This window comes from Onychomys torridus, chromosome 13 (genome assembly GCF_903995425.1).
Source record: "Onychomys torridus chromosome 13, mOncTor1.1, whole genome shotgun sequence".
In the NCBI taxonomy this organism is placed as follows: Eukaryota; Metazoa; Chordata; class Mammalia; order Rodentia; family Cricetidae; genus Onychomys; species Onychomys torridus.
Window position 1 is genome coordinate 31,043,673 of NC_050455.1, and position 24,718 is coordinate 31,068,390.

The window sequence follows — 24,718 nt, forward strand, 5'->3', positions numbered from 1 at the left end:
AAGAAGAAAAAATTTCAAATACTGAAAGAGAAAAAAAAAAAAAGGAACGATTTCCTTAAGTCTTTTCAATAATGGCCTAATTTTTATCTTAAGATGAATTCCAAATTATTGCTTCCTTTCAAGCTTTCTGTTAGATGGTATGCATTTATATTTTGGCTTCTCATCATGGGAAATGCAAACGAATGTCATCTAAATTTCAACCACTAATACCATCTACATCACAGCTGAAAAGCAGATGCCCAGGTTAGGTATGTAACGCAATTATTAGTACAGTGCTTACCAGCATTCACAAAGTTCTGAGTTCAATCCTCAGCATCTACCTGTCATCCCAGCACTCTGGAGACAGACAGAAGGATCAGGAGTTCAAGATCATTTTGGATACATAGAGAGTCTTTGTCTCAAGAAAAAAAAAAAAAGGTAAACAACAAAAAGAATACAGAAAAGCCAATGCTCAAAAATCATTTCACATAATAATGGATCCTATTTAATATTTTTATAAACTATCTTAAGTCAGTCCAATAACCTCATTTAGAGCCATTACCCCCTTGCACAATTTTTAATTAAATTAGCTTTGGAAAGGTTTAAAAATGATGTGCGCACTCATTAAATTATCAGTGGCAGAAACTGGATTTAATCCACACCCATCTGACTGGCCCAAACCTGTGCTCTTCAAGCTAAACCCGCAGATAGAAAGAATCATGCCTGATGACTCCGACTTTACTAGTCAAAAACAGAGCTGTACAGTTTGTGCCACATCACAAAACAAGTTAGTGGGAACCACACCCAGACTCTCCATACTCTTCACTCCATGTTCTTGCGGAGGAACAAGCCAGAGTTTACACGTCATCTCCTAAAAACCGTACTGACGTTTGAGAATCTCAAATATTCATACATAGGTGGCTTAGCTAATCCTGGTATACATGTGGTTAGTTGATGATGATATAGATATGGCTTAGCTGACCATGGTATACATGTGCTTAGCTGACCATAGTATACATACGGTTAGTTGACCATGGTATAGATGTGGATTGGCTTACCATGGTATACACGTAGTTAGCTGACCATGGTATATGTATGGTTAGCCGACCATGATATCCATGTGGCTTGGCTGACCATAGTATACATGTGGTTAGCTGACCATGGTATATATACATGTAGCTTAGTTTCACCACATCTCTGGCACACTGCCTTTCTATTCCATCTCACTGGAAAAAGGTACCAGGGTGGACCTCTTTATGTGTCCCAGAATCCTCTCCTGGATCCTATGATTGCTGATGCTGACAGCCGATGAGTATAAGGTGCTTTCCCAGGCCTCCATCCTACCCTTGGCCACCCTGACACCATCACAGGAAATGAGCAGGACATCTTGAGGAAGTATAGATATCATCTGATATGTTCTTTCCCTTTATTCATAAGATTGAAAAGAGACCATGTCATAAAATCCAACTGAAAGGTCTCATCTCCATGAGTCCCATGATTTGAAGCAGGCTCCAAAGTAGAGTGTCAATCTGTGCTTGACAGGAAGGTCTCCTTTTCTCTAAGCCACAGATTCTGTGTCCTGAAACTTGCATCCAATAATTGTTTCTATGATGTCGTGGCCGAGAAGGGATTCTATAAAAAAAAAAAAAAAAAAAAAAAAAAAAAGTAAACACAGTGGCAGCTTCCCTGCAAGAGAAAGAAATAGGTTTTATCACCTAATAAACACGTCTCACCAATCAATACTTATTTGGCCTCTTTTCTGAAGCAACTCCCAAGAGTCACTTGAATTCTCTCACTATGGAAAATTCTTGAAGAAATTGCATTCCTACCTCTTAATGATCTTCGAACAAAGCAAGCACCTCATTTTATTAAGTGCAGCTACCTAGAGGAGATAGTTCAGAGCAGAACTCAAGATACAGCTAAAAGTGAGGTCTTAATCATTCCGATGAGATAGAACTCTACTGTGTTATCAAACCTCACCAAGCCAGTCTCCTGAATGCCAGTGGCAAGAACAAACAGATGTCAGGGCTATTTGTTTTGTTCAAAAGTGACAGGAAATCAAAAATCCATCAAATAGACGTGTCAGCAGCAACGCCACAAGCATATTGGCTAGTGAGATTTATATGCCTCCGTTTTGGTCATGAGAAAATTACCTAAGCTTTCTACATTTTCAAATGCCCACTTGGACACACAGGTCAGCAAGTTCATGAATGTTACCTTTCATGCTAGGTACCATGGAAAATGTAAGCATGTGTTTACATGAATTTAAATCCTACATTTTTTATGTTTTTGTGGGGGTAGGATTAGCCCTGACTTGCCTGGAACTCACAGAGATCTGCATCTTAAGTGCTGGGATTAAAGGCATGTGATGTAAAAATATGAAATAATATCTCCTCTGGCACATTTGTGTAGCTCTACAAATTGTCTTTTAAAGACAGAGAACTGGGCTGGGGAAATGGTTAAGAAGGCAAAGGGCTCACTACACAATCATGACGTCCTGAGTCCAAACGTCCAGAAACCATATGAAGTCAAACGCAATAGTATGTGTGCCTATCATCCCAGGACTCAGACGAGATTGCTCCCGGGCCTGGAATACACAGCAAAACAAAGAGCAAAAGACTCTGTCTTGAATAAGGTACAAGGTAAAAATCAATACTTCAGATTATCATCCCCTCTCTCCTTCCCTACACTCACACACACACACACACACACACACACACGCACCTGCATTTATGTGTGTGTGTGTGTGTGTATATATATATATATATACATATGCACATATGCAAAAAAACGAAAGAAAATGGAGAGTCGCAAAATTCCAAAGTTGGTGTATCAACTGAATTATAAACAGTGCCCATATTATTACCATGCTACAATGGCACTGTCTATGTTAACAGAATGCCTGTATTTCCATTGCATGTGCACTGGACCTCTCTGAGTGTGTCAGTGCCCACTGTTGACGGCACTTTTAATTTCATTGTTGTTAGCATTTAAATATCTCTTCCCGCCTTAAGATAGCATGATGTGAGTCTTCATTAAGTGAGGCTGTTAGCACAAATGCAGAGGAGATAAACTGTCAAAAAATAAAGAGCAGAGGTATGATGTGATCCACGTTATAGTTTTAAAAGGCTACACATTCACCACCACAATCCTGGACGTTAATTTATGAAACTAACTCAGGAGACAACAAACTTTGCCCTTCTTGTTTCCAACCAAGAACAAAAGGAGAATAAAGTAAACAATTTAGGCTCTAAAGGCTGCAAGGTCTCTGTCAAAACCATTCCAGTCCGCTCTTGCAGCTTTGACCGTAGCCAAGAGCACAGCTGTGTTCCAATAAATCTTAATTTATAAAAAGCAGCAGCCTGGATACATGTTACGGTTACAGTGTTCTGAACTCTATTCTCTGTGTGGTCCCGCCTACCCATTATTATATATTTATTTACTTTGTATTTTAGTTCCCTCTCTCTCTTTCTCTCCCCCTCTCCCTCCCTCCATGTGTGTGTGTGTGTGTGTGTGTGTGTGTGTGTGTGTGTGTGTGTGCGCGCGCGCGCACGCGCGCGCGCACGTGTGCATATACATGCGCATACACCACACGTGTACAGGTCATGGGACAACTAGTGGGAGTCAGTACCCTCCTTCTACTACCTGCGGCCACAAGACTGAACCCCGACTACCAGGGTTGGGGGCAAACACCTCCCATGAGCCATCTTTTCAGACACTATTCTTAGTTTTGAAGTGGGTCTCACTCCACAGCCCAGGCTGCTCCCAAATTCTCAGCCACCCTGGCCCAGCCCGCTCCTTTCCATTTAATTTTATCACTTCACAGCTCAAGAACAGTACACGCCCCACCTACAACTTATTTTCCATAAAGCTATTTTTGAGAAAGGAAAGAGGTTCCATAAACACGTTGCATTTTGAACTGCAACAGCTTTGTAAGAATTGTCAAGAAGATGGGAAGGGGAGAGAATAAAGCTGTGGCTGGGCTACAACATCAAAGCCTCAAATTTTTCTAACTCTGATTTGTAGTGGTATTTACAGAACTATTTGTTTATACTTCACAAAGTGGAATCATCAATTTAATTGTATGTAAGTAATAACTCAATGAAGTTGATTGAACAGCTTAACTGGTAGTCTTTAATTTACAGTAATTGTAGATGCATATGTGAAGAATATATACCCTTCCTTTACATTTACTCCTTTTGAGAAAATGGCTTATGAATTATGACAACCTGCTCTATGCGTATAACATGGGAATTCTGTGGCACCAAATGCTACGGTCCCACCCCAAAGTCCTGGCACTATGCAGACCTCGACCACTTAGCTACCTGAGATGGAGTAAGCTGATTCTTATACACCAGGATAAGCCCAAGTCATAGGTTAGCCTCACATGGTAAAAAGGAAAAAAAAAAAAAAAAAACAATCCAAGTGTCCTAGCTCTTGATACTACAAAAACATGATCATCTACAAAGTTCATACTGGAGAACTGTGTATCAAGTCATACACACAGGCCAAAATAATAATCATCACCCCCACCACCATCACAACCACCACCACCACCATCATCATCATCTCCAAAGTACTTTTAAATGAGTTTATTATTTTGTGCTAAGCTGCACTGATAGCTACATGGGCCACAAGCTGGACATGACTGAAAGACTACAGGCTACACTGTAAACTTTTTAAATTTACTTATCTTTACTAACAACACTTTAAACCCAAACTGACTTAGAACCACAAGCTGGCATGAGCCTTGACTCCTTGTTTCAGATGAACTTGCTCTTACCTGGAGCTTGTCTACATTACATTCAGATAATAAACAAACAAATGAATGAATAATGCAAGAAGAGGATCTGATGAAAAAAATCAGGGGAAAATACAGGATGCAAACCATTGATAACTGATATAAAGGTAAACGTATACACAAAAATGCTAAAAGCCCAGATATCTGCTTTCTTGGTGTCCTAGCACTGACTGCTTCCATCATTTCTACCCAAGATGAGCTCAGGAGACCACCCCCACCACACCACACCACACCCCCGCCACCACTGCCGCAAGACTTGGTCAACCAGAACTCCAGGAGTAGGTCCACTAGTCTATGCTTTAAAATCCTCCAGCTGTTCCTGATGTTGACTAAACTTTCAAGACCACTAATTCAAAGCTTGGAAACTAGCAAGGATTGCCTTTCCAAAGTCCCTCGTGTAACTTAGAGCTGACTTCAGATCTCACCCCCTGGGTAAGTTGGGATCAGTGCCCAAGTGCACAAGTGCATTAGTACTTAGTGAGAGTGGGGTCTATTATAGATGGAAACCGCCAAATGGAAGGCATTAAAGATGTCTCTACCTAGGACTACAGTAAAGCAAAGCCATTATTGAATCCCTGCAGAGACTGTGAAGATGAGAACCACCATCAAGGCCACAGGGATGACGGCTCCAACCATATCTCCATTTAAGTCCATTTGGCCTGTGCGGATGGTGGACACTGGAGAATGACCGGTAACTATTGTGAGCTGAGTCAAGTGGGTACTCTAATCATGTACATGCTGCACTTGCCTTGATTGAATAGATTAATACATTTCCTGGTATCTAATATGTGGCTGTTTTTTCTTTGTATCTGACCATAAGACCCAGCAGAAGCTACTGTTTGTTTTTTTTTTCAGTTGGTATCTTTTATTACATTATGAGATGTACTTAGAAGATCTCACAATGTATTATGAGATGGCCATGAGCCCTTGAGGACAAAGGGTAGAATGTTACAGTTCAAGGTGTCTGGGTGTCACATTGATAAAGGATGGGCTTGTTTGTCGTCGATGTCAACTGACTGGATTCAGAGGTGGTTGGGACATACAATTCTAGGTGAGGCTGTGAGGCTATTTCCAGAGAAATTTATCCAAGAAGGGAAGACATGCCCAGAGTGTTGGTGGCATCATGGCATGGGTTGGGATTCTGAACTTAACATAAATGGGAAAAAGAGAAGACCGAATGAGCACCAACATTCATGTCTCTCTGTTCCCTGCTGGGAAGGCAATGTGACCAGCCACCTTACAATCATGCCACCACACTGTGCTCCATCTCTTCTTAAAACATAAGCAAAATAAATCTTCCTTCCTTAAAGTTGCTTCTGTGAGGTATTATATCACAGTAGTGAGCAGAGTAACTAATATAGTGAGCCTCACAGACATGCCAGCCTAGAAAAACAGGGAGATAGAGCCAAGTTCTTTATCGTTTGTTTAAGGAACAGGGTGGATATAAGAACAAACCATACCTAGATCCAATTCTAACACTCTATGAGCACCTACCATGGGCCATGCCTATACTAAATAAAATCATCTTGTTTAATCCTCCAATAACATTGAAATCGACTATATGTCAAGTGTATTCAGCTAAGTAGTCATCAGAATGATGGGTATACAACTTGCAAATCAACAGAAATACAACTCTCCAACTAGTGTCCATTCAGAGGCATGGCTGGCATGCTTTGAAACTCAAGGTACTTGTATATGAATGGTCCTATCATTTCTTCTTTGGTTAATTGCTCTCAGAGTTCATTGTATGCCACAATTAAAACACCAGGTTGTTTATAGAAAACTATGTGTAGAGTGTCCTTTTAAGCTGGCCTAAGGTAATTATGAATTGCTAGTCTGTGCCCTTGACAAACACTCCTAATCACCCAAGGCACTCAAGCCAGAGCCCATGAATTATTCCTAAGATTCCTATTCCTTCTGAACAGCATTTCAGGCAGTGAAAAGTATATGCATATTGCATATCCCATATCCAAACTGCCTGGATCCAGAAGTATTTTGGATTAAGGAACTTTCATATTTTTGAAATATTTGCACATATATAATGAGATTCCCTGGAATTAGAATCCAAGTGTAAACACTAAATTCATTTCCTTTTTATATAGACTGTATACACATAGCCTGAAGATCATTTATATATAATACTTTCAGTTTACTTTGTTTGGACTGCCACCCCCCACATAAGGTTAGGTATAAAGTTTGTCACACAGCACACTTTAGGTCAGCATTCAGGAAGTTGTATATTTAGGAGAATTTCGTATTTTGGTCTTGGGGATTAGTTTCCAGACTAGTAAGATGTATTTGTTTTAGTTGGCCAATCAACACGTTCCTTTCCTGTGATCCTTCCTGCCCCAATTACAGCTTTACGTCTCCCTTCTTATTGTTCTGAGAACAATAAGTAAGCTTCAGTTAATCCTGAGAGCGGCCTTTACAAATCTCTGCCACCCCAAGAGCCTCAATCATGGCAGATTATACCGAACAGTTTTAGCGATTTGAAAGCAGTTGTAACTCAGGGCATCGTACAAAACCGCTTTGAAAATCAGAGAGCCAAGCAAATAAAGCTGCTGAGCAGATAACAAAATGCCTGTGAAATAGTATTCTATGGGTATCACTGGGAAACACACAGTGAATAGCTCAGGGAGGCTGATTCATAATGCCAGGTTTATAAGCATGGAAACATGGCTTGAGAAAACAATTCTGATTTTGCTTTTGATACTCACTGATGATTCTTTATTCCACTAAGGGGGCACCACACTGTTCCTTTAGCAGCATCTCCATTATTCTAATTCCCTACAGAGAGAAGAAAGAAAAATCAAAATGCCATCTTTCATAGACAAGCACCATTACATTTATCACCACCTTTTCCCTTCAGGGAATCCAGGTCCCGACCATATATATTCATTGAAGAAAAGTGGGCTCAGTCATCCCTGACATTTTTGTAATATTTCACTCGGCAATCCCCCTTCTGCTTTCTCGGCATGTTCTCAGAGCTGTTTAGGAGGTGGGCAGAGCAGAGTTTGGAATCTGCTTGCAACATCAGAAGGCAGCCCAAGCCAAGGTAAGCAATGTCTCACAAGTGGCACAGCTTGCCAGAGCTGGAATAACGGCACTGTAAATGTTTGCTGAATGGTGACCAATTGTGCTGGTTTCACTGCCAAGGTTCATGATTGCCGGTGTGGGCAGCAGGTGCTACCATACCCTGCTGAGATGCTCTCCAAGATGAAGGCACTCTTTCCCCACCCACAAGAACTTATTAGGGACCGCTGCAGGCACAAGGACATCTCAGCCAAGGCACATCATCACCTGAGGTCATGCCCTCTCTCCAGTGCCAGCCCATAGTCTATGATTGGTGGATATGAAGACATAATGACTCTCTTCTCTCAATCGCCAACAACTGTGAAGGGTATTGCATCCCCATGACTCTCCAGGGCATAGCTGAGACCTCTGCTGCAGCTGTATCTTGGCCAGCCTCCCTGGTTTCCCTCCTCACAGAGATGCTCCCCACAGCCCTCTCCAACACACTCTCTATACACATCCCCATTCTGACACCTTGTTTGATACAGACAAAACTGCTTTCCTAGTTAGAACACAGATGTTCAAAGAGGTTTAAGTGTGCGCCCAAAGCTCTCACATTGTGATGCCAGGGAAGCGCACAGGCACCCCACCCTGGTTTCAGCCCCACACACCAGTCTTCTGCACTGTACATTCCATGACTTCCCACGCCACCCTGCCTACCCTTGTTCTTGAAGGAAGGAAAATGGCAGACACTCCTGTCCTACTTTGGAGAACACTTCTTTTTTTTTTTTCTTTATTAAGAAAATTTCTACTCACTCCAATGCTATCCAAAGACTCCCCTCCTCCCCCCCCCCAGCCCTCTTTCCCAAGCCACCCCGCATCCCCACACCCCCCAAATCAAGGTGGAGACCACTTCTGCAGGCTAGAGAATAGCTTGCAGGGAAAGATGGGGCTGAGGCATATCTATGAGGTAAGGTCTTAAAGACTGCACAGCTGGATCCAGAAAGGAAGGGGCCTGCTGTTCACAGAGACTAGAAATGTCGAGAATAATAGCAATGAAAAGAACTTTAAAAAGGTTCCCCAGGCCTCTCCCAGAAAGGCAGGTTTAATGGGACTCTGGTGGGGCCCCAGTGTTCTGTAGCTTTGACAACCTCTCACGTGATTCCCTTAAGCTCAAGCAGGGCTGGGCAATATTGAGTTGGCCTACAAAAGAAGGGTTGGGACCCACCGCTGGTGCTTGTGTGAGACAGGAGACAAGGACTGGAAGGAAGGAAAGGCATCACTAATGAACACAATAAAACAGGGGCTTGGAAAGTGACCGCATGGTTGAAGTGCTTGGCCTGCAAAGATGGGGGCCTGAGTTCAAACTCCCAACACCTTCTTTTCAAAGACCAAACAAACAAACAAAAAAAGTTGACCACACATCTGGATGTCCAGCACTGGGAGGCAAGAGAGCAGAGGCAGAATTGTCAATTCTAGACAAATCCATGGGTTCCAGGTTAAACAAGAGACACATCTTGAAAAGATATGGTGGAAAATGGTTGAGGAAAACGCCTAACAGCAATTTCTGGCCTACACATGCATGCATATACATGTGAACCTTGTATGCACATTAGCATACCCACATGAATATGAACATACATCACACATACCACACACACTATATGTATGTATGTATGTATGTATGTATGTATGTATGTATGTATGAATATGTATACATACACACACACACACACACACACACACACACACACACACACCTTTCACACCAAAGCAGAACAAATGAGATACAATTCTGAAAGACCTTCCAGCTCTGCCAGGACCATGACAGAGGCTGAGAAGCATGGCTTGTGAGATGAACCAGGACAGCAAACCAAAGGACCAGTAACAGTCATCTGAGCCAGGAGACTTGGACCCTATTTACAACTCACAGCCTTTCTAAAGCTGGGTTCCTTAGGATGGTCACTTTTACCAAGAAGTGCCTTTGACTGCCAAGGTCAGCACCCACATCAGGCAGCTCACAACTTCCTGCAGCTCCAGCTCCAGGGGATCCTACACCCTTTTCTGGTCTCCTCTTGTTTCCAGAAAAACTGCCACATAAATTCTTTTCTCAAACTTATATTTTTTGGAGTAGCTCTACACATCTGGACAGTATGTTTTTAAAACAAGGCAAGCACGTTCTTTCTTGGGAAGAGAGAACTAACCTGTAACCTGTCTCATCCATCTAAATTAAGAACTCCACCACTTACCAGGCCACTAATTGACGTAAATAAAGATGCCAAGGTTTGCCCTGAGAATTCAAAGATGTTGTTTATTGAATCAATTACATTCACAATGTGACAGCTGATTTTTCTTTCCCTCTTTCCCCCTCTCATAGCTCTTAAGAAGAGTGGTTAGATATAGAAAGGGCAGGGGGAAAGGCTTATAAAGTGAATTAAGAAAAAGAAAACCCCTGAACAGTAGGCTAGCCATTATTTGGCACCTTTCTTGGTAAGGAGGGGCCAAATCAAAGCCCAGTCGATAGTACTTTCAAATAAAGTTCATTCTAACACGCAAATCTCACCCCAGAAATGAGACTTAAAGAGGCTAAATTTATACCCTTTATCACACAATGAAGCCTGCATGCAGAGTAAACATTAAGTGCATCCACCTTTCGGATATGATTTAAAAGCTTTTTGGACTGACAAACCATCAACCAGCTTGATTTTATTATCTCTCTGCCCTCAGAGTGGTTTTTCCTCTATTACTAGGCCATCTTTCCCCATTTGTCAATGCACAGGCAAGTAAGCCATCTCAGGGCCTCATGTCCCTAATATCAGGACAGCAACGCCTAAAGGTACTTCCATTTAGTCTCAGAGCCTTTCAGGTTGGAAATCCTTCACAAAAACCCTTCTCTGTTTCTGAGAAATCACTGATTATTACTGCAAGACCAAACTGTCTTCAGGAGAGGTAGAATCAAAGATGGCCAGATCTAGATAGTGTGTTTATTTTATAATCAAGTTGATGCTCCCTTAATGAACATCTGATTTACCTGGGAGGCTCCAAAGGGAGTCATATTAGACCTTACAAAAATTACAGACACCAGAGCAGTTCCCCAAAGGCATACCCATGCCGAGCTCCTAATAAGAGAGCTGCTCACTTAATTATCACAGTAATAAAAATGGTGTCAAAGACCCCACTGGAAAGAACTTCCTTCTTGTGATTCATGGCTTTAGAGCAAATACTGCCTGAGCTAGCTAAATTTTTGTCAGCTTGACATAAGCCAGAGTCATCTGAGAGGAGGGAAGCTCAATTGAGAAAACGCTTCCCTAAGACTGGCCTGCAGGCAAACCTATGGGGCATTTTCTTGACTGGTGATTGATTGATGGAGAAGGGTCCAGCCCATTGTAGGTGGTGCTGTTCCTGAGCAGGTGTTATTAAGATATACAAAAACAAAATGAATAAGCCATGAGGAGCAAGCTAGTAAGTAGCATTCCTCCATGGCCTCTGTTTCAGTTCCTGCCTCTGGTTTCCTGCCTTAAGTTCCTGTGCTGACTTCCTTCCATGATGGACTGTGATGTGGAGGTGGAAGCTAAATAAACTCTTTCCTCCCCAAGATGCTTTTGGTCAATGGTGTTTTATCACAGCAATAGCTAACCTAATTAAGACACTGCCCATAGTACCAGCTGCCACTGTGTGTATGAGGCTTCATCCAGCAGCATAGAGACCCAACAGGACATGAGGTCCCCCTGACAAAAACACACACTCAGAAGTCATGGTCTCATGGAAGAATGAAAAACAACTGAGAGGCAAGCCAATCTCTGAAAAGTGTTGTAACTTATCGAAGAAAAACCATATGAAAGGGGAAAAAAAGGGAAGGAGAGACCAGGTACACAAGAAGAGACAAGTCGGAAGAACAACCAGAGGAGGAGAGATATGAGTAAACACCAAAGTGGCTTCTGAGCCACAGACACCAGAGAAGGTAAAGAGGGACCCCAAGGTTAGGAAAAGGCCTTGGAGCAGGGAGCTGCATAGTGCACTTTCGCTGTTAAGCAAAAGGAAAGTGGACAGAATAGGGAAGGAAACAGGATGATTATACAACCATATTCCAACCTCCTGGTTCCCCACCCACACCCACACACTTTCTCCTCCTTGGCTCCATTTCTTCCTGGAAGAGACAATAGCACATAAAACCTCCTATGTAGCCACAAATGACACTGTAATCAGATAATGACTCTATTGGAGACATTTGGGTCATATCCAAGTTTGCTGTGAAACTTTGTGCAACATTTAAAATTCCTTATACCTTAACTGTCTCTTTGAATAGAGATAGCAACGGGCTTGTTTTCAAATTTGGGTGAAATCATGCCTAATCTGATTACCATAATTCCTAGCATTAAAATGCTAGTTTATGGTAAACAGCCTGCAATTAAATAGCTGTGCTTCCCCTAAATCTTCCTGTAATCCTGTGAGGCTGGAGGCACAGCTTCACTGGTTCCCAGTGTGCACAAAGCTCTATCCCCAGCACTGCTTACACCATATGTCTGCAATCCCAGCATTCAGGAAGCTGTGGAAGGGGGATCGGAAATTCAAGGTCATCTTTGGCTACCTAGCAAGTTCAAGATCAGCCTGAGATGCATGATATCCTGTTTAGAGGGGGACGTGGCTGATGAAGTGGCTTGGCAGGTAAAAGCACTGGCCATGAAGTCTTGACCCCCCAAGTTTGATCCCTAGAACACAGGTAAAAGGTGAAGAGAGTACTTCACAAAGTTGTCCCGACCTCCACGTATACAGCATGGCACATGATACCTCCAGCCTCCAACTTCCACTCCAACACACACAAAAGAATAACAAACAGGCAAACAAATAAGGATGCATCTTGTGGAAGAGGACAGCCTTGGGACACAGGAGACACAGCATCACTGTCCACTGAATGAATGAATAAATCCACTAGTTAACCAATCAATTTGTGTTCCTACCACTTTAGATGAGATGGAAAGGTGCACAGTTAGGATGCAAGTTTAGCTTATGTTTGAATCCCAGTATCTTGAGCAGAACTCAACACACAGTAGGTGCTCAATGCTAATGGGCTGTAAAACTTACCAACATATGACTTATGAATACTAGAATAATGAGTTTAGGAAGAACTGCTCTGATTGAATCTGCCTCATGTTCAGCATCCGAGAAATGGAAGGGGGAGGTTCAGCATCACAAGAGCTGCCGCAGAGATGAAGGGACAAAACAGGGAAAGGATGAAGGCGTGAGAAGAAGAAGGGCCAGGTGGTGGTGGCGCACACCTGTAATCCCAACACTCGGGAGGCAGAGGCAGGTGGATCTCTGTGAGTTCGAGGCCAGCCTGGTCTACAGAGCTAGTCCAGGACAGGCACCAAAACTACAGAGAAACCATGTCTCGAAAAAACGAAAAAGGAGAGAGAGAGAGAGAGAGAGAGAGAGAGAGAGAGAGAGAGAGAAGAAGAAGAAGGAGGAGGAGGAGGAGGAGGAGGAGGAGGAGGAGGAGGAGGAGGAGGAGGAATGATGGAGAAAGAGCCAGGAGCACACACCAGGTCTGGAGAAATCTGGATTAGTCAACAAATATCGAGAGAGATACTTTCCAATGTGGAAGTTCGCGTTATAAAACCACTGGCCACTTAACAGAAAGCTTTGCATCAAATTTAGTTTTAAAGCTTCATTACCCTTCAACTTCTATTTTCCATGAAGATGGCTTCTATAGGACTTGCTCAGAGTCATCTTGTTAGCAATGCAGAATTCTGAAGACATGAATAAGGTAAAGTAATAACACTTGGTTGCCTCAACTCCCAGCATGACCTGTGGCCCTACCTAATCATACTCATCAGGCTCTGTCTGGTCTGTTTCCTTCCCAGTCTTCCAGCCAGAGCCCTCTGCATTTCTCCTCTGACCATGGACATGACCCACATGCCTGCTTCCTACTCAGAAACGTATCTGTGCCTTCTTTCTCACCCACTCTTCTCTCTGAGGAACCCCAGGTCTTCAAGTGGAAGTCCTCCTGCAGTATTCACAGCTCAACATGACCTAGTCCCTCCTCAGAGAATGCCTACTCCTGTGGCCGGCCATCCCTGCATATACAGCCAAGCGAGTCTAGATCCAATGCCCACATGTCACCGTCTCTATAGCAGCCATACAGCAATTCTCAAGCTTCTAAAGTACTGTCTTATCTGTCACCCCCAGAAGAAGGAATATTTCATGAGATCAAAGAAAGAGCCCATGTGTGTCCACTGCTGAATCCCACCTACACTAGAACCCACAGGATGGGATTTGCAAAGGAAAGGAGGGAGAGAAAGAGAAATGGAGGAAGGGGGGATGAAAGGAGGAAGCTATCTGTATCCAGTGTTCTCGTCAAAATATGAGAAACACTGAGCAAAGCTCTCTAGAAAGAGGTATTTTATCACAATAAAGCATCTTTCAATCTGATACCCAGTTCTTTTCAACTTAGAGCTACCTTCATCTACAAAACTGGAACAGCACCAAATAACAATAATAAAAATGTATTAGCCCATGCAGTATGCCAAACACTGTGGGAGAACCTTCCCAGAGCAAAGCTCCTCTACCTTCCCCCTGCACTAAAGGATTGTTATTTGTGCTTGGGGATGACACAAAAGCTCAGAGACATTAAACATCCCATCCAAAACCACACAGTAACTAAAAACCAGGGCCTCCATTTGACTCAAGGCAATCAAGCAGAAGAGCCTAGAATTTGGCTAGGCTGGAAGTTCTAACGAAGGTGTGAGACCCCCTATTACAACGCTGAGTGTGTACCAGGAGCTTTTCTCCCTTCCCTGTTTGACTATGGCTCAAAAATTCTGATAAACAAATCAGACATTTTAGTCCTGTTCCCAAACAAAATGTCATGAATTTTAATATCTGAGTCAATATCTAATCATATCTACAAATTATCTCAAATACAATACTTTTCAAGTAGGAATAGTCAGGTATAATATACAGCTTTGATAGAATTTTCCCAATAGTAATTGATACATTCTTCAGTAAGATTCATTTTTATTTTCACTAATCACCCCCAAATCTTTAAGTATAACTGCATAATATTAACTGCTACAATGATTCGCATACCTCCGCTTCACATTATTAATCTTTCTCTCTCCTGAAGGAGAATATTCAATTCTTACAACTTGCCACAGGAAATAATATGTCCCCAAATAAGAAAATCTAAAACTTGGGAAAGATCTTATATTTTCCAAAACAGAAAGAAAGCCCTCAACAAGGGGTTGAAAGTGGCCCATTTGATTTAGAGAGATTGATAGCCAAATATCAGGAGGAAAGAGGACACCGTCATTTTCACGGCCCCTGTCCCCCCTCAGCCCCACCTGACAAGCATCAAGTCTCTAGTGTGCTTCTGTAGTTACTACGTTCTTTCTCCACCGTCCAACATGACTCGATCTGTCTCAATTTTGACTGTCTAGAAATGTGAACTGTACACGGTTTTATTTCTCCTGACTTGAACTTCATGGTGAAACACAGCTTTCTTTCACCATACATCAAGGCCAGCCTCTCACACAGAGCCACACCCCACCTGAGACCATCCCGCTACTGAACACTCACCTCTGCTTACAAGTCGCCATCCGTGGGACACATTCACTCCTCCCCATGCCATCTGTGTCTGTCCTAATGACAAGGCATTCTCTCCTATCCTCTAGCAGAGTGGCTTCAGCGCCTGGCACCAGTGGGCCCCATTACCTACTCTTGTTGTGACAAACTAAAAAGCAACAAGCCTTCTATCAATTCCCTTTTAGTAGAGATTTTTTTTTCCCTGTTCATCAAACTTAAGCCAAAACATAGCTTCTCCATTTTCCTTCCTTACTCTGAGATAAAACAGAGAGCCAAAGTATGATGTCTGTACATATCATCAATGAATTGTCTCTAACAGAATGCATAAAATCTAACTGTTGCCCGGGAAATAAATAAATCCAACAGATTCCTAGATAATTCTCCTTTTGTTTCATTTCCACCCCTGCCCATCATCATGCTTCTGTGTAAGTCAATAATATTTGCATGCATGTCTTCAAATTAGGTGTTTCCTTTGGACGAACTATCATTTCCTAAACCCATATGTTAGTAAAAAGCCCACTGCACGAAGTGGCAGCAGCATCAACGTTATTGCAGATGTGTGTGTCATGGGCTGACTACAAGCCTCCGTCTCGCCCACATTTTTAATGTTCTCGACAGTCTTAGGAGCTGAGCTACTTTCACTGTCATCATCTCCAGGGAAGGAAAGAGTCTCAGATAATGAGAACATAAGGCCACACGGTTATCCAGTGGCAGGCCGAGAATTTCACCCTGGATTTCTCCAGCTCTTTGTAACAATGCGCACTTACCTTGATGAATTTGTTTGCTTGCCTGTGCAGAGAGAGCAGAAGAAGCATTTTGCTTTGCAATGTTATCTTTAACAATTAAGTGAGACATCTAAAGCCACTTGAATACAGCATGCCTATGTTAACGATGTTTAACCTTCCAGTCTCCCTGTGGCCTAAAGTGCTGACCTCTGCAGAGGGAGCTGGGGGAGAGGGGGAATGATGGGGGAGGGGAAACTAGGGTGGGGGGTGCAGTGTCTCTCTCACTATAAAGCTCTCTTCAGTCAGTGTCCAATGACTCACAGAAAATGCCTCCAGTGACCCACCTCGAGCATCTTTACATTCACAAAGTGTATTTCCCTTGCATCCCCACAAAGAGACACTGGTGGGTGCTTCTGTGGTGGCTGACACACCAGACGGTGAACCAGCCTTCCTGAGGTCACAGCACTGGTCAGCAGCAGGAACACAACTGGAATCTGGGTCCACTGAAGAACTGGTTCTCAGCAGGCAGGCAAAGCCCTCTGCTGTGCCACGCTGAGCACACAATACTCCTGGACTCAACAAATCCTCAAGCCCAGTCAATGAGCTAGTCACATGGGTAAGTGAAACTCAGAAAGGAAGTTAGTCGGTGGTGTGCTTGGCTAGAAAGTAGCAGAATCTAGTGACTCTCTCAGTTTCCTAATGCCTTTAAAATGTGTGTGTTCATGGCCTACCATGGTGGTACGCTGCTATAATCCCAGCACTTGGGAAGTAGAGGCTGAGGGATTAGTAGTTCAAGGCCAGCCTCCACTTCACAGAAAGTTCAAGACCAGCCTGGGTTCCATAAGATGCTATAGAAGGGAAAATGGGATGGGATGAGGAGGAAAGATGTGTTTATAGCTTTCACATTATGTCATGTCACTTACTTCCATCTACGTGTATGTGGTCTTCACCTTCTAAATTTAGGAGAAGCATAATGAGAACAAACCACAAGCAGTGTTTGCAATATCCTCAGAGCAAAACATCTCACCAGACCTGGGCTCTGGAGAAGCCAAGCACACCCACAGGAAGCATTTCTGCTGTAATAAGTTACCTATGTATAGAGCGTCTTGGTCAGCTGTCCAACCAACATTTAATTTCCCACTTGCACCAGTGACTTTCAGGAAGAACAAACTTGTTCAGATCCAGAGGGAGAATCTGTGTTGGGGGTGGGGGGGGATGGATGATAGAGCCAGAAGCTAAGAGATCACACCTTCAACTCCACGCAAAAAGCAAGAGAATTGGAAGTAGGGCTATCGAGTCTCAAAGCCTGGCCTTGGAGACATATTTCCTGCAGCAAGGCTCACCTAAAGGTTCCATAAGATCCCCAAACAGTGCCACCCACTGGGGACTGAGTACTCAAATACCTGAGGCTATTGGCTATCGGGGGCATTTCTCACTGAGAACACCATATCACTAAAGGTCTTATGGTGCTAACCATGCCCATCATTTCTTAGGGGACAAAAACCACAGATGAGCAAAGTGCTAAGCCCCCTTTTGGAGCTACAGTGCCATAATTAATGGCAACATATTCATGATGATGGTCTTCATTATACACTCTCTAGAGGGGCACATGAGTAAGCCATGGAAAGTTCCAGAAGCAATCATTTTAAAATTCTAAGTATTTCATATTTAAAAATTAACCAACTTAGAACAAAGGCAACATTTAGGAAAGCTCTTGGGGAGAAACTCATGTGAAATCCTCAAGGTGGGGGACAACTCTTTGATCTATTTATCTCATTTGGAATTTAACTGGCCAATTTAACTGGCTTCTTTGGGAAATATCTGTTAGAATGGTAGATGTTTGTTAAAGATAAAAACAAAATCTTTCCACAAAGATTTAAAGGTGAATGACTACTAACTTTGCTTGTTTGGCTACTTAGTTGTCTGTCTGTTTGTTTGTTTGTTTGTTTGTTTGTTTTTGTCTTATTTTGTTTTGTTCTGTTTTTGATACAGGGTCTTGCTATGCAGCCCAGTCTGGCTTTAAACTTGAAATCCTCCTGCCTCAGCCTCCTGAGAGTTGGAATTTTACCTGTATATCACCACACACCTCTTGCTCACCTCTTACTTTCAAAAGACAAAAGTCAGGCAGTGTTTATGCAAACAGATATTTTAAAATTCCCAAGTCCTGTTAGAAATTAGTAATCGGTAAAGCAAAGTTGAAGAACCTGACGCAGTGGTGACAGGCTGACAATCTGGAAAAGTCTCTCCACCAAGTCAACTAATTAAGCAAACGGTGTTTTAATTGACTAATTCCTAGGGTCATAGCCTCTGCTTAGTCTCAGATATATCTCTACGGATTAATAACTCCCACGTGGATGAAGCTCTAAACCTGTCTTTGATGTGAAAAAATATTATGAAATGCTTTCCTTTGATTAAAAAAAGTATTTGAAATTCTTTCCTTTGATAAAAAGGTATTTAAAGGAATTACCTTTAAAACCAAGCATGGAAAGTAATCCCAGCTCTTGTGGAGAAACTCATGTGAAATCCTCAAGGTGGGGGACAACTCTTCAGTCTATTTACCTCATTTGGAATTCAACTGGTCAATTCAGCTTCCCTGGGAAATATCTGTTACAATGGCAGACATATAAAGACTTGGGCTGCTAGGAAAGTAAAACGGGAAATGGGGTAGTTGTGTCTCTCTTATTGCCACTTAGCCTAGGGCTGGGGGTGTAGCTCAGGGTCAGAGCACTTGTCAAGCAGGAGGCCCTCGGGTCAATCTCTAGCACTGTTAAGATCAAGACCATAATTTTTTTTATAATAAAAACACAGCAATAATAATTTTTCCTATTTAAATCAGACATGTATGTAGCCTGCTCTTAGTGTAGAGACAGATCTAACCACTGATTTGAATATGGCACTAAGTCTTGCCCCCGGGTGGTCTTAGGCCTGTCCCTTCTCATCTATTACATACTCATGAGGGTACCCACCACAGATAAGTGTTGAGCCACCTGAATGACACAATGCATGCAAAGTACTCAGGCTCCCAAGTCATCACCTAGAGATATTTGCACATCCATGTCTAATGTTGATTATTCATGGTAGTAAAGGACCAGCCTAGAGGCCCATTCAACAGATGAGTGGAAAAAGGAAATGTGGTACATACACACACAACGGGGTTTTACTCAGCCATAAAGAAGAACAAAAGTAAGCATTTTCAGGAACATTGATGAAAATGGAGATCATTGTAAGCAAAAATCAGGCTCAGAAAGACAAATATTGTATACTTTATCTCATATGCAGAATGTAGGTTTAAATTATATGTATGTGTATAGGTATATGTTACACAGACCATAAAGCAAAAGGGAGGCCATCAGAAGAGAGAAGAAAGTCTAAAGGGGAGATTAACAGAGCGTCATGAAATATGTGTGACATAAAGGCAAAAGGAGGAATTATTTACAGGGTGAAAGGGACCCAATACGAGGATAGAAGAGAGGATGAGGAAGATGGTGGTGGCCCAAATAATAACAAAATATATACATATCCAGGTATGAAAATGCCACATTGAAAACCATTCCTTTCTATACTAACTAAAAAATCAACAGATGATAATAATGGCAATAGGTAAAATATTGGATAAAAGGTATTACCTGTGACTAGTGTTTTTATTACCATCCCATTGGTTCTGTATTTGAAAAGAAATTACTTTGCTTTAATATTAACTCAAAATAGAATAGAATCATAAAATTATTACCAGTTCTGGAAAATAATATAATAATGTGTTCATTAAGTCAATACATATCCACTGAACCCTGAGAAACTTTTGAATACTGAGAACAGAGTAGTGTGAAAGTCTAGACTTGACTTTACAGGCTCCACCTTAGGGAAAGGGCTACCTAGACTTGACTTTACAGGCTCCATCTTAGGGAAAGGGCCACTATCTCAGACTACCTGCTGTACTCAGTTTCAGGAAGAATCTCAGGAATGTGCCATGACAACGTGAACAGATACAGGGTAGTAAAGTTTAACAAGATCCAGATATTCCTGCAGACATCCTGATTTATAGCCCTTGAAAATACCTAGATATTCCTGCTGAGCAGTCCAATTAATCCTGTTCAGCGGGTCATGGTTCCCCACCAAAAACCCCACCAATGGTTTCAAATGTGGTTTCGCGCCCAAAGTCTAGACCAATAGTTTCATAAAATCCCCTTGCCCCATATCCCTTCTACCCAACCCCAAACATGTAATTCCTGGCTTGTGGTTTTTCCCTATAAAAACTTTCTACACCTGAGCTCATGGCTGCTGCCACATTTCCTTCCATCTCCCGTGCAATGACCCAGGTTGAACCTGAATAAAAGGACCCTTATGTGCTTGCATCGGAAACTGGCTCCTTGGTGAGCTCTGGGGGTTTCTCAAAATGGGTACAACAGTAGTACATTCCATCTGGAAGTCACTCAGCAAGAAACATGCAACTTTACAAAGCCCAGGGAAACAATTGCACATGTAGGAGTTCTTCAGTTAATCTTTTCTAAGACAGTATTGCAAACATGAAAGGTTCTAGACTCCAGATGTTTCATTATAACATTGACTAACATTAGGAGTTAGAAATAACCTCAATGCTCAGTACTAAATAGCAAAGTTAGTTATAACTACCTAATGGAACATTATACAGCAATAAAAATGATGGTTTTGAAGTTTATGTAGTTAGTATAAAAGGCACTTGTGATAAAATGTTATTTGAAAAAGATGTGTAATTGTACTAATAATGTGGACATCAATGTTTGAAATATACAAATAAAGACTCGGTGGAAATGTACCAATTTGTGTTGTTGGTTTGTTTCACTGTTTTGTTTTGGTTGTTTTGGGGGTTTTTGTTTGTTTTTTTGGTGGTGGTGGTGGTGGTGGTGGTGTTTTTTGTTTGTTTGTTGTTTTTTAGGGTTTTGTTTTGTTTTTGTTTTTTGCCAGTCTTGCTATATAGTGCAGGCATGATTCTCCTACCTCAGCACCTTGAGTTCTAGGATTGCATGCATACACCACTAAGCCTGATTCCAAATTATGCTTTAATGCAGTGATCCCTTATGGTGTGTTTCCTATATGCCAAAGGTATTTTACATGTTTCATTACACTTGCCTGTGATTCTCATGCTCACATTATTCAAATGTCACCCAGAGAAAGGTTGGGCTAGAAGACAAGGAAGGGCTAAGATTGAAACCCAGGTCAGGCTGACTTCAAAGGCAGGCTCATTATAACCACTAAACAATGTCTGCAATGCTATAATGGGGAAAATAAGTTTTTGCTTTTAACTTCCTTGCACTTTGCTTTTTAAATAATGACAATACAGCAACCGATCATTTGCTTTGTGCCAAGTCCTGACCTGTGGTATTTTATATAACTTATTTACTCCTTCCAAGGACTCCAGGAATTAGGGACCAATACAGTCCTCATTCTGCAGAGGAAGAAAATGAATGAGACGCACATTCTGACGGCTTGTCCAAAGTCACACAGCTCTTCTGGTCAGGGTATTGCCACAAACGGCTCTCCAAACAATCCAATTTAAAACATGTACTAGTTATTCAGTTCATATAGTAGTTATTCAGAACCATTTTTAAACTAGCCTCATAAAAATCGTAAAAGATTTTCAAAGTCTTTGGGAGGAGATGGTCACAATTTCTTTACATTTTAACCATTTCAGATATATCTAGAAGATTAGAAACTAATTTTTTAAAAAGTTGATTTTGTTGTTGTTGTTTTTGTTTTTTGTTTTTTGGAGACAGGATTTCTCTGTGTAGTCCTGGCTGTTCTGGAACTCACTCTGTAGATCAGGCTGGCCTCATATCCAGAGATCCACCTGCCTTTGCCTCCTAAATGCTGGGATTAAACTCATGTATCACTACTGTCTGGCAACAGTCAAATTTTTGTTTGTTTTGTTTTGTTTTGTTTTTGTCTTTTCGAGACAGGGTTTTTCTGTGTAGCTTTGCGCCTTTCCTGGAACTCACTTGATAGCCCAGGCTGGCCTCAAACTCCAAGAGATCCGCCTGGCTCTGCCCCCAGAGTACTGGGATTAAAGGCGTGTGCCACCACCGCCCGGCCAACACATTTTTAACAAATGTAAATGTATTTTAAAATAACAAAAGCTGCCGGGCAGTGATAGCCCACACCTTTAATCCCAGCACTCAGGAGGCAGAGGCAGACCGGATCTCTGTGAGTTCAAGGCCAGCCTGCTCTACAGAGTGAGTTACAGGACAGCCAAAGCTACACAGCAAAACCATGTCTCGAAAAACAAAACAAAACAAAAAGGCTATACCCTACTAAAGGTGACTCAATGATCAATAAAAATTTTAATTATAGCCTTTAAATTCTATTTACCCTGGGAATCAATACAAAAGAAGTTAATTAACTGCAAAATGAATTAACTCCATTTTCTTTTGCTCAGGAAATTTGGGGGAAAATAGAAAAAACAGTTGAGTACCAAGTATGATGGCTCATGCCAGTAATCCTAGCACTTGGGAGGCCGAGGCAGGAGGATCAACCTGAGTTCAAGGCCATCCTAAATTCCCACCTAGGGCACATGGACACTGTCTCAAAACAAAACACGAATGACAACAAAATTCCAGGAAGAGCAGGGAAGAGAAGTGGAGGCTGAGAGGGAGAGAGGATTCCAGGCAGAAGCGGGGAAAGAAAAGCACTTTAAGACGTCTCTAAAGAAGGACAGCAAAGGACCAAGATGCACCAAACGACAAACCCCAGACAGCAAGAAGAATTAAAAACAAACAACCTGAAAGTGGTGAAAAGACATCACTCCACAGCTGGACAGTGGTGGCGCACGCCTTTAATCCCAGCACTCGGGAGGCAGAGCCAGGCGGATCTCTGTGAGTTCGAGGCCAGCCTGGGCTACAGAGTGAGAAGATCCAGAACAGGCACCAAAACTACACAGAGAAACCCTGTCTCGAAAAACACTCCAACAAACTCAGGGTCCCTAAACCCGATACTCCTTTTCCATGTCACAGGCAGACACACACGGAAGTTCTTCCACAGCACCACTGCCGAGGTCCCTCAAAGGGTAGGCACAACCAAAGGGGTCCAGCAGCAGCTGATTAACTCCTACCACAGAACAGAGGTCTAACTAAGAAATCACCTCCCAAAAGAAGCAAAGCACCTAAAAGGAACCAAAAGTCCCCACATCAGGGAACCCAGGGGGCTTTGCATTAGCATGTGACAGGGTGCAAGCACACCATTGCCTGTGGACATCTTACTGGACCTACCGGAAAGAAGTGAAGTTACCTTTCCAATCCAAGTAGCCATTCCTACACCTCTGAATTTAACTCCCAAGCTGAGACTGACTGATGGGATTGTCTGGTCCTTTTGGTCAAATTGAGCCTTAATTTAGTGCAAAGAGCCTAGCTGAGGACAAGCTGGAACTTACAAGTGGTCTTTTTGGTCCACAGCAAGTCTGTACCTCAAAAGCACTCACTCAGTCCTCACAATGTGCATGCACAAACCCTGTTCTCTTTCTTTCTTTCTTCTTTGTCTTTTCTTTTTTTAATTTGCTGTTGTTGTTGCTTCTTGATGCAGTCCATTTCATGCCTGTAAGTTCTATGCCTGCCTCAGGTTTATATCGGGTAGGTAAAGATTTATGGTGACCACAAATCCTGTTTCCATTGTCTTTCTATATATTTGACTCTTGTACAACAGACACACACTGGCGGGAGATTTGATCCAGGACAGCACCAAGACCTCAGCTCCCGAATGTCACAGTGCCTGACAGAGTGGCACAAGGGAGCCCTAGAAAAAAGAATGTCACTATAAGACAGCTAAGACAGCAAGGACACTTTCTCTACTGTCTAACACACGTCAGCTTCAAGGTCACAGGTAACTCCCGACACTGTTGGAGTTGGGTCATTCTCTGGTCCTATCTCCTCGCCTAGACTTCTGTCTTCACACTGGCAGCTAACAGAGTGGGCTCCGAAATCACACAGCCTGGACTCAAGTTCCAGGATTATATCTCCACGCCCACATCTGTGAGAGGAGAAGGTAGGAATAGCTGTGGCCTCTTTTCCAGGATATTGGGAGGATGAATGTTTGAGAAACTAGGAAGTGTTTGGATCTCGGTGAACAATCAGCTACTCTCATGATCCTATCTCCCCTAGAGTCTCTAAACTGTATTTATGGGAGGTATAGATCAAAAGTAAGTCATCCTGCACTATTACTGGGACCAGCATTTCAAAAACCTACAAATATTTATAATATCTAGTTTGGCTCATATGAACAGGACTGTGATACAAAATTATAAAGACCCTACCGCGTGCTCATGGCCACTTCTGCTAAGCAGTGTTTTATTAGCATGTTTTTTTTTTAATTTTTAGTATTTTATTATCTCTGCTACACTTAACCATCTTACTTTTTAAATGAATTATCTCTGATGCTCTTTAATCCCTACATAGCTAAAACTATTTAATTCTTATGTATGCTTAAAGACTAACAGATAGGAAAATGTTGTTTAGAGATAAGGGGAACTAGGAAAGAATGAAAAATGCATGGAATTTTAGAATTTAAAATGACTTAATTCCATCAGATTTTACAGAAAATGATAGTTTAATCAGAGATGAACCAGAATGAACAACATGGCTATTAGTGTTTGGCCAAA

General features: G+C 42.1%; 1 protein-coding gene across 2 annotated transcripts in view; it reads right to left on the minus strand.

Annotated features, from left to right (window-relative positions):
* Positions 1-511: 511 nt before the first annotated feature.
* The window catches only part of Prelid2 (PRELI domain containing 2), a 72,667-nt gene continuing 48,460 nt past the window's right edge, over positions 512-24,718 (minus strand). Inside the window, exons 6-7 of one of the 2 annotated variants that reach the window (XM_036205061.1) lie at positions 7,498-7,567; positions 512-1,611 (exon numbers count right to left, since the gene is read on the minus strand). In XM_036205061.1, coding sequence (XP_036060954.1) covers positions 7,508-7,567 — 60 coding nt within the window. In that variant the 3' untranslated portion in view covers positions 512-1,611; positions 7,498-7,507. Of the gene's footprint in view, positions 1,612-1,653; positions 1,666-7,497; positions 7,568-24,718 lie in introns of those variants that run through there. The other variant, XM_036205062.1, reaches the window with a different exon arrangement.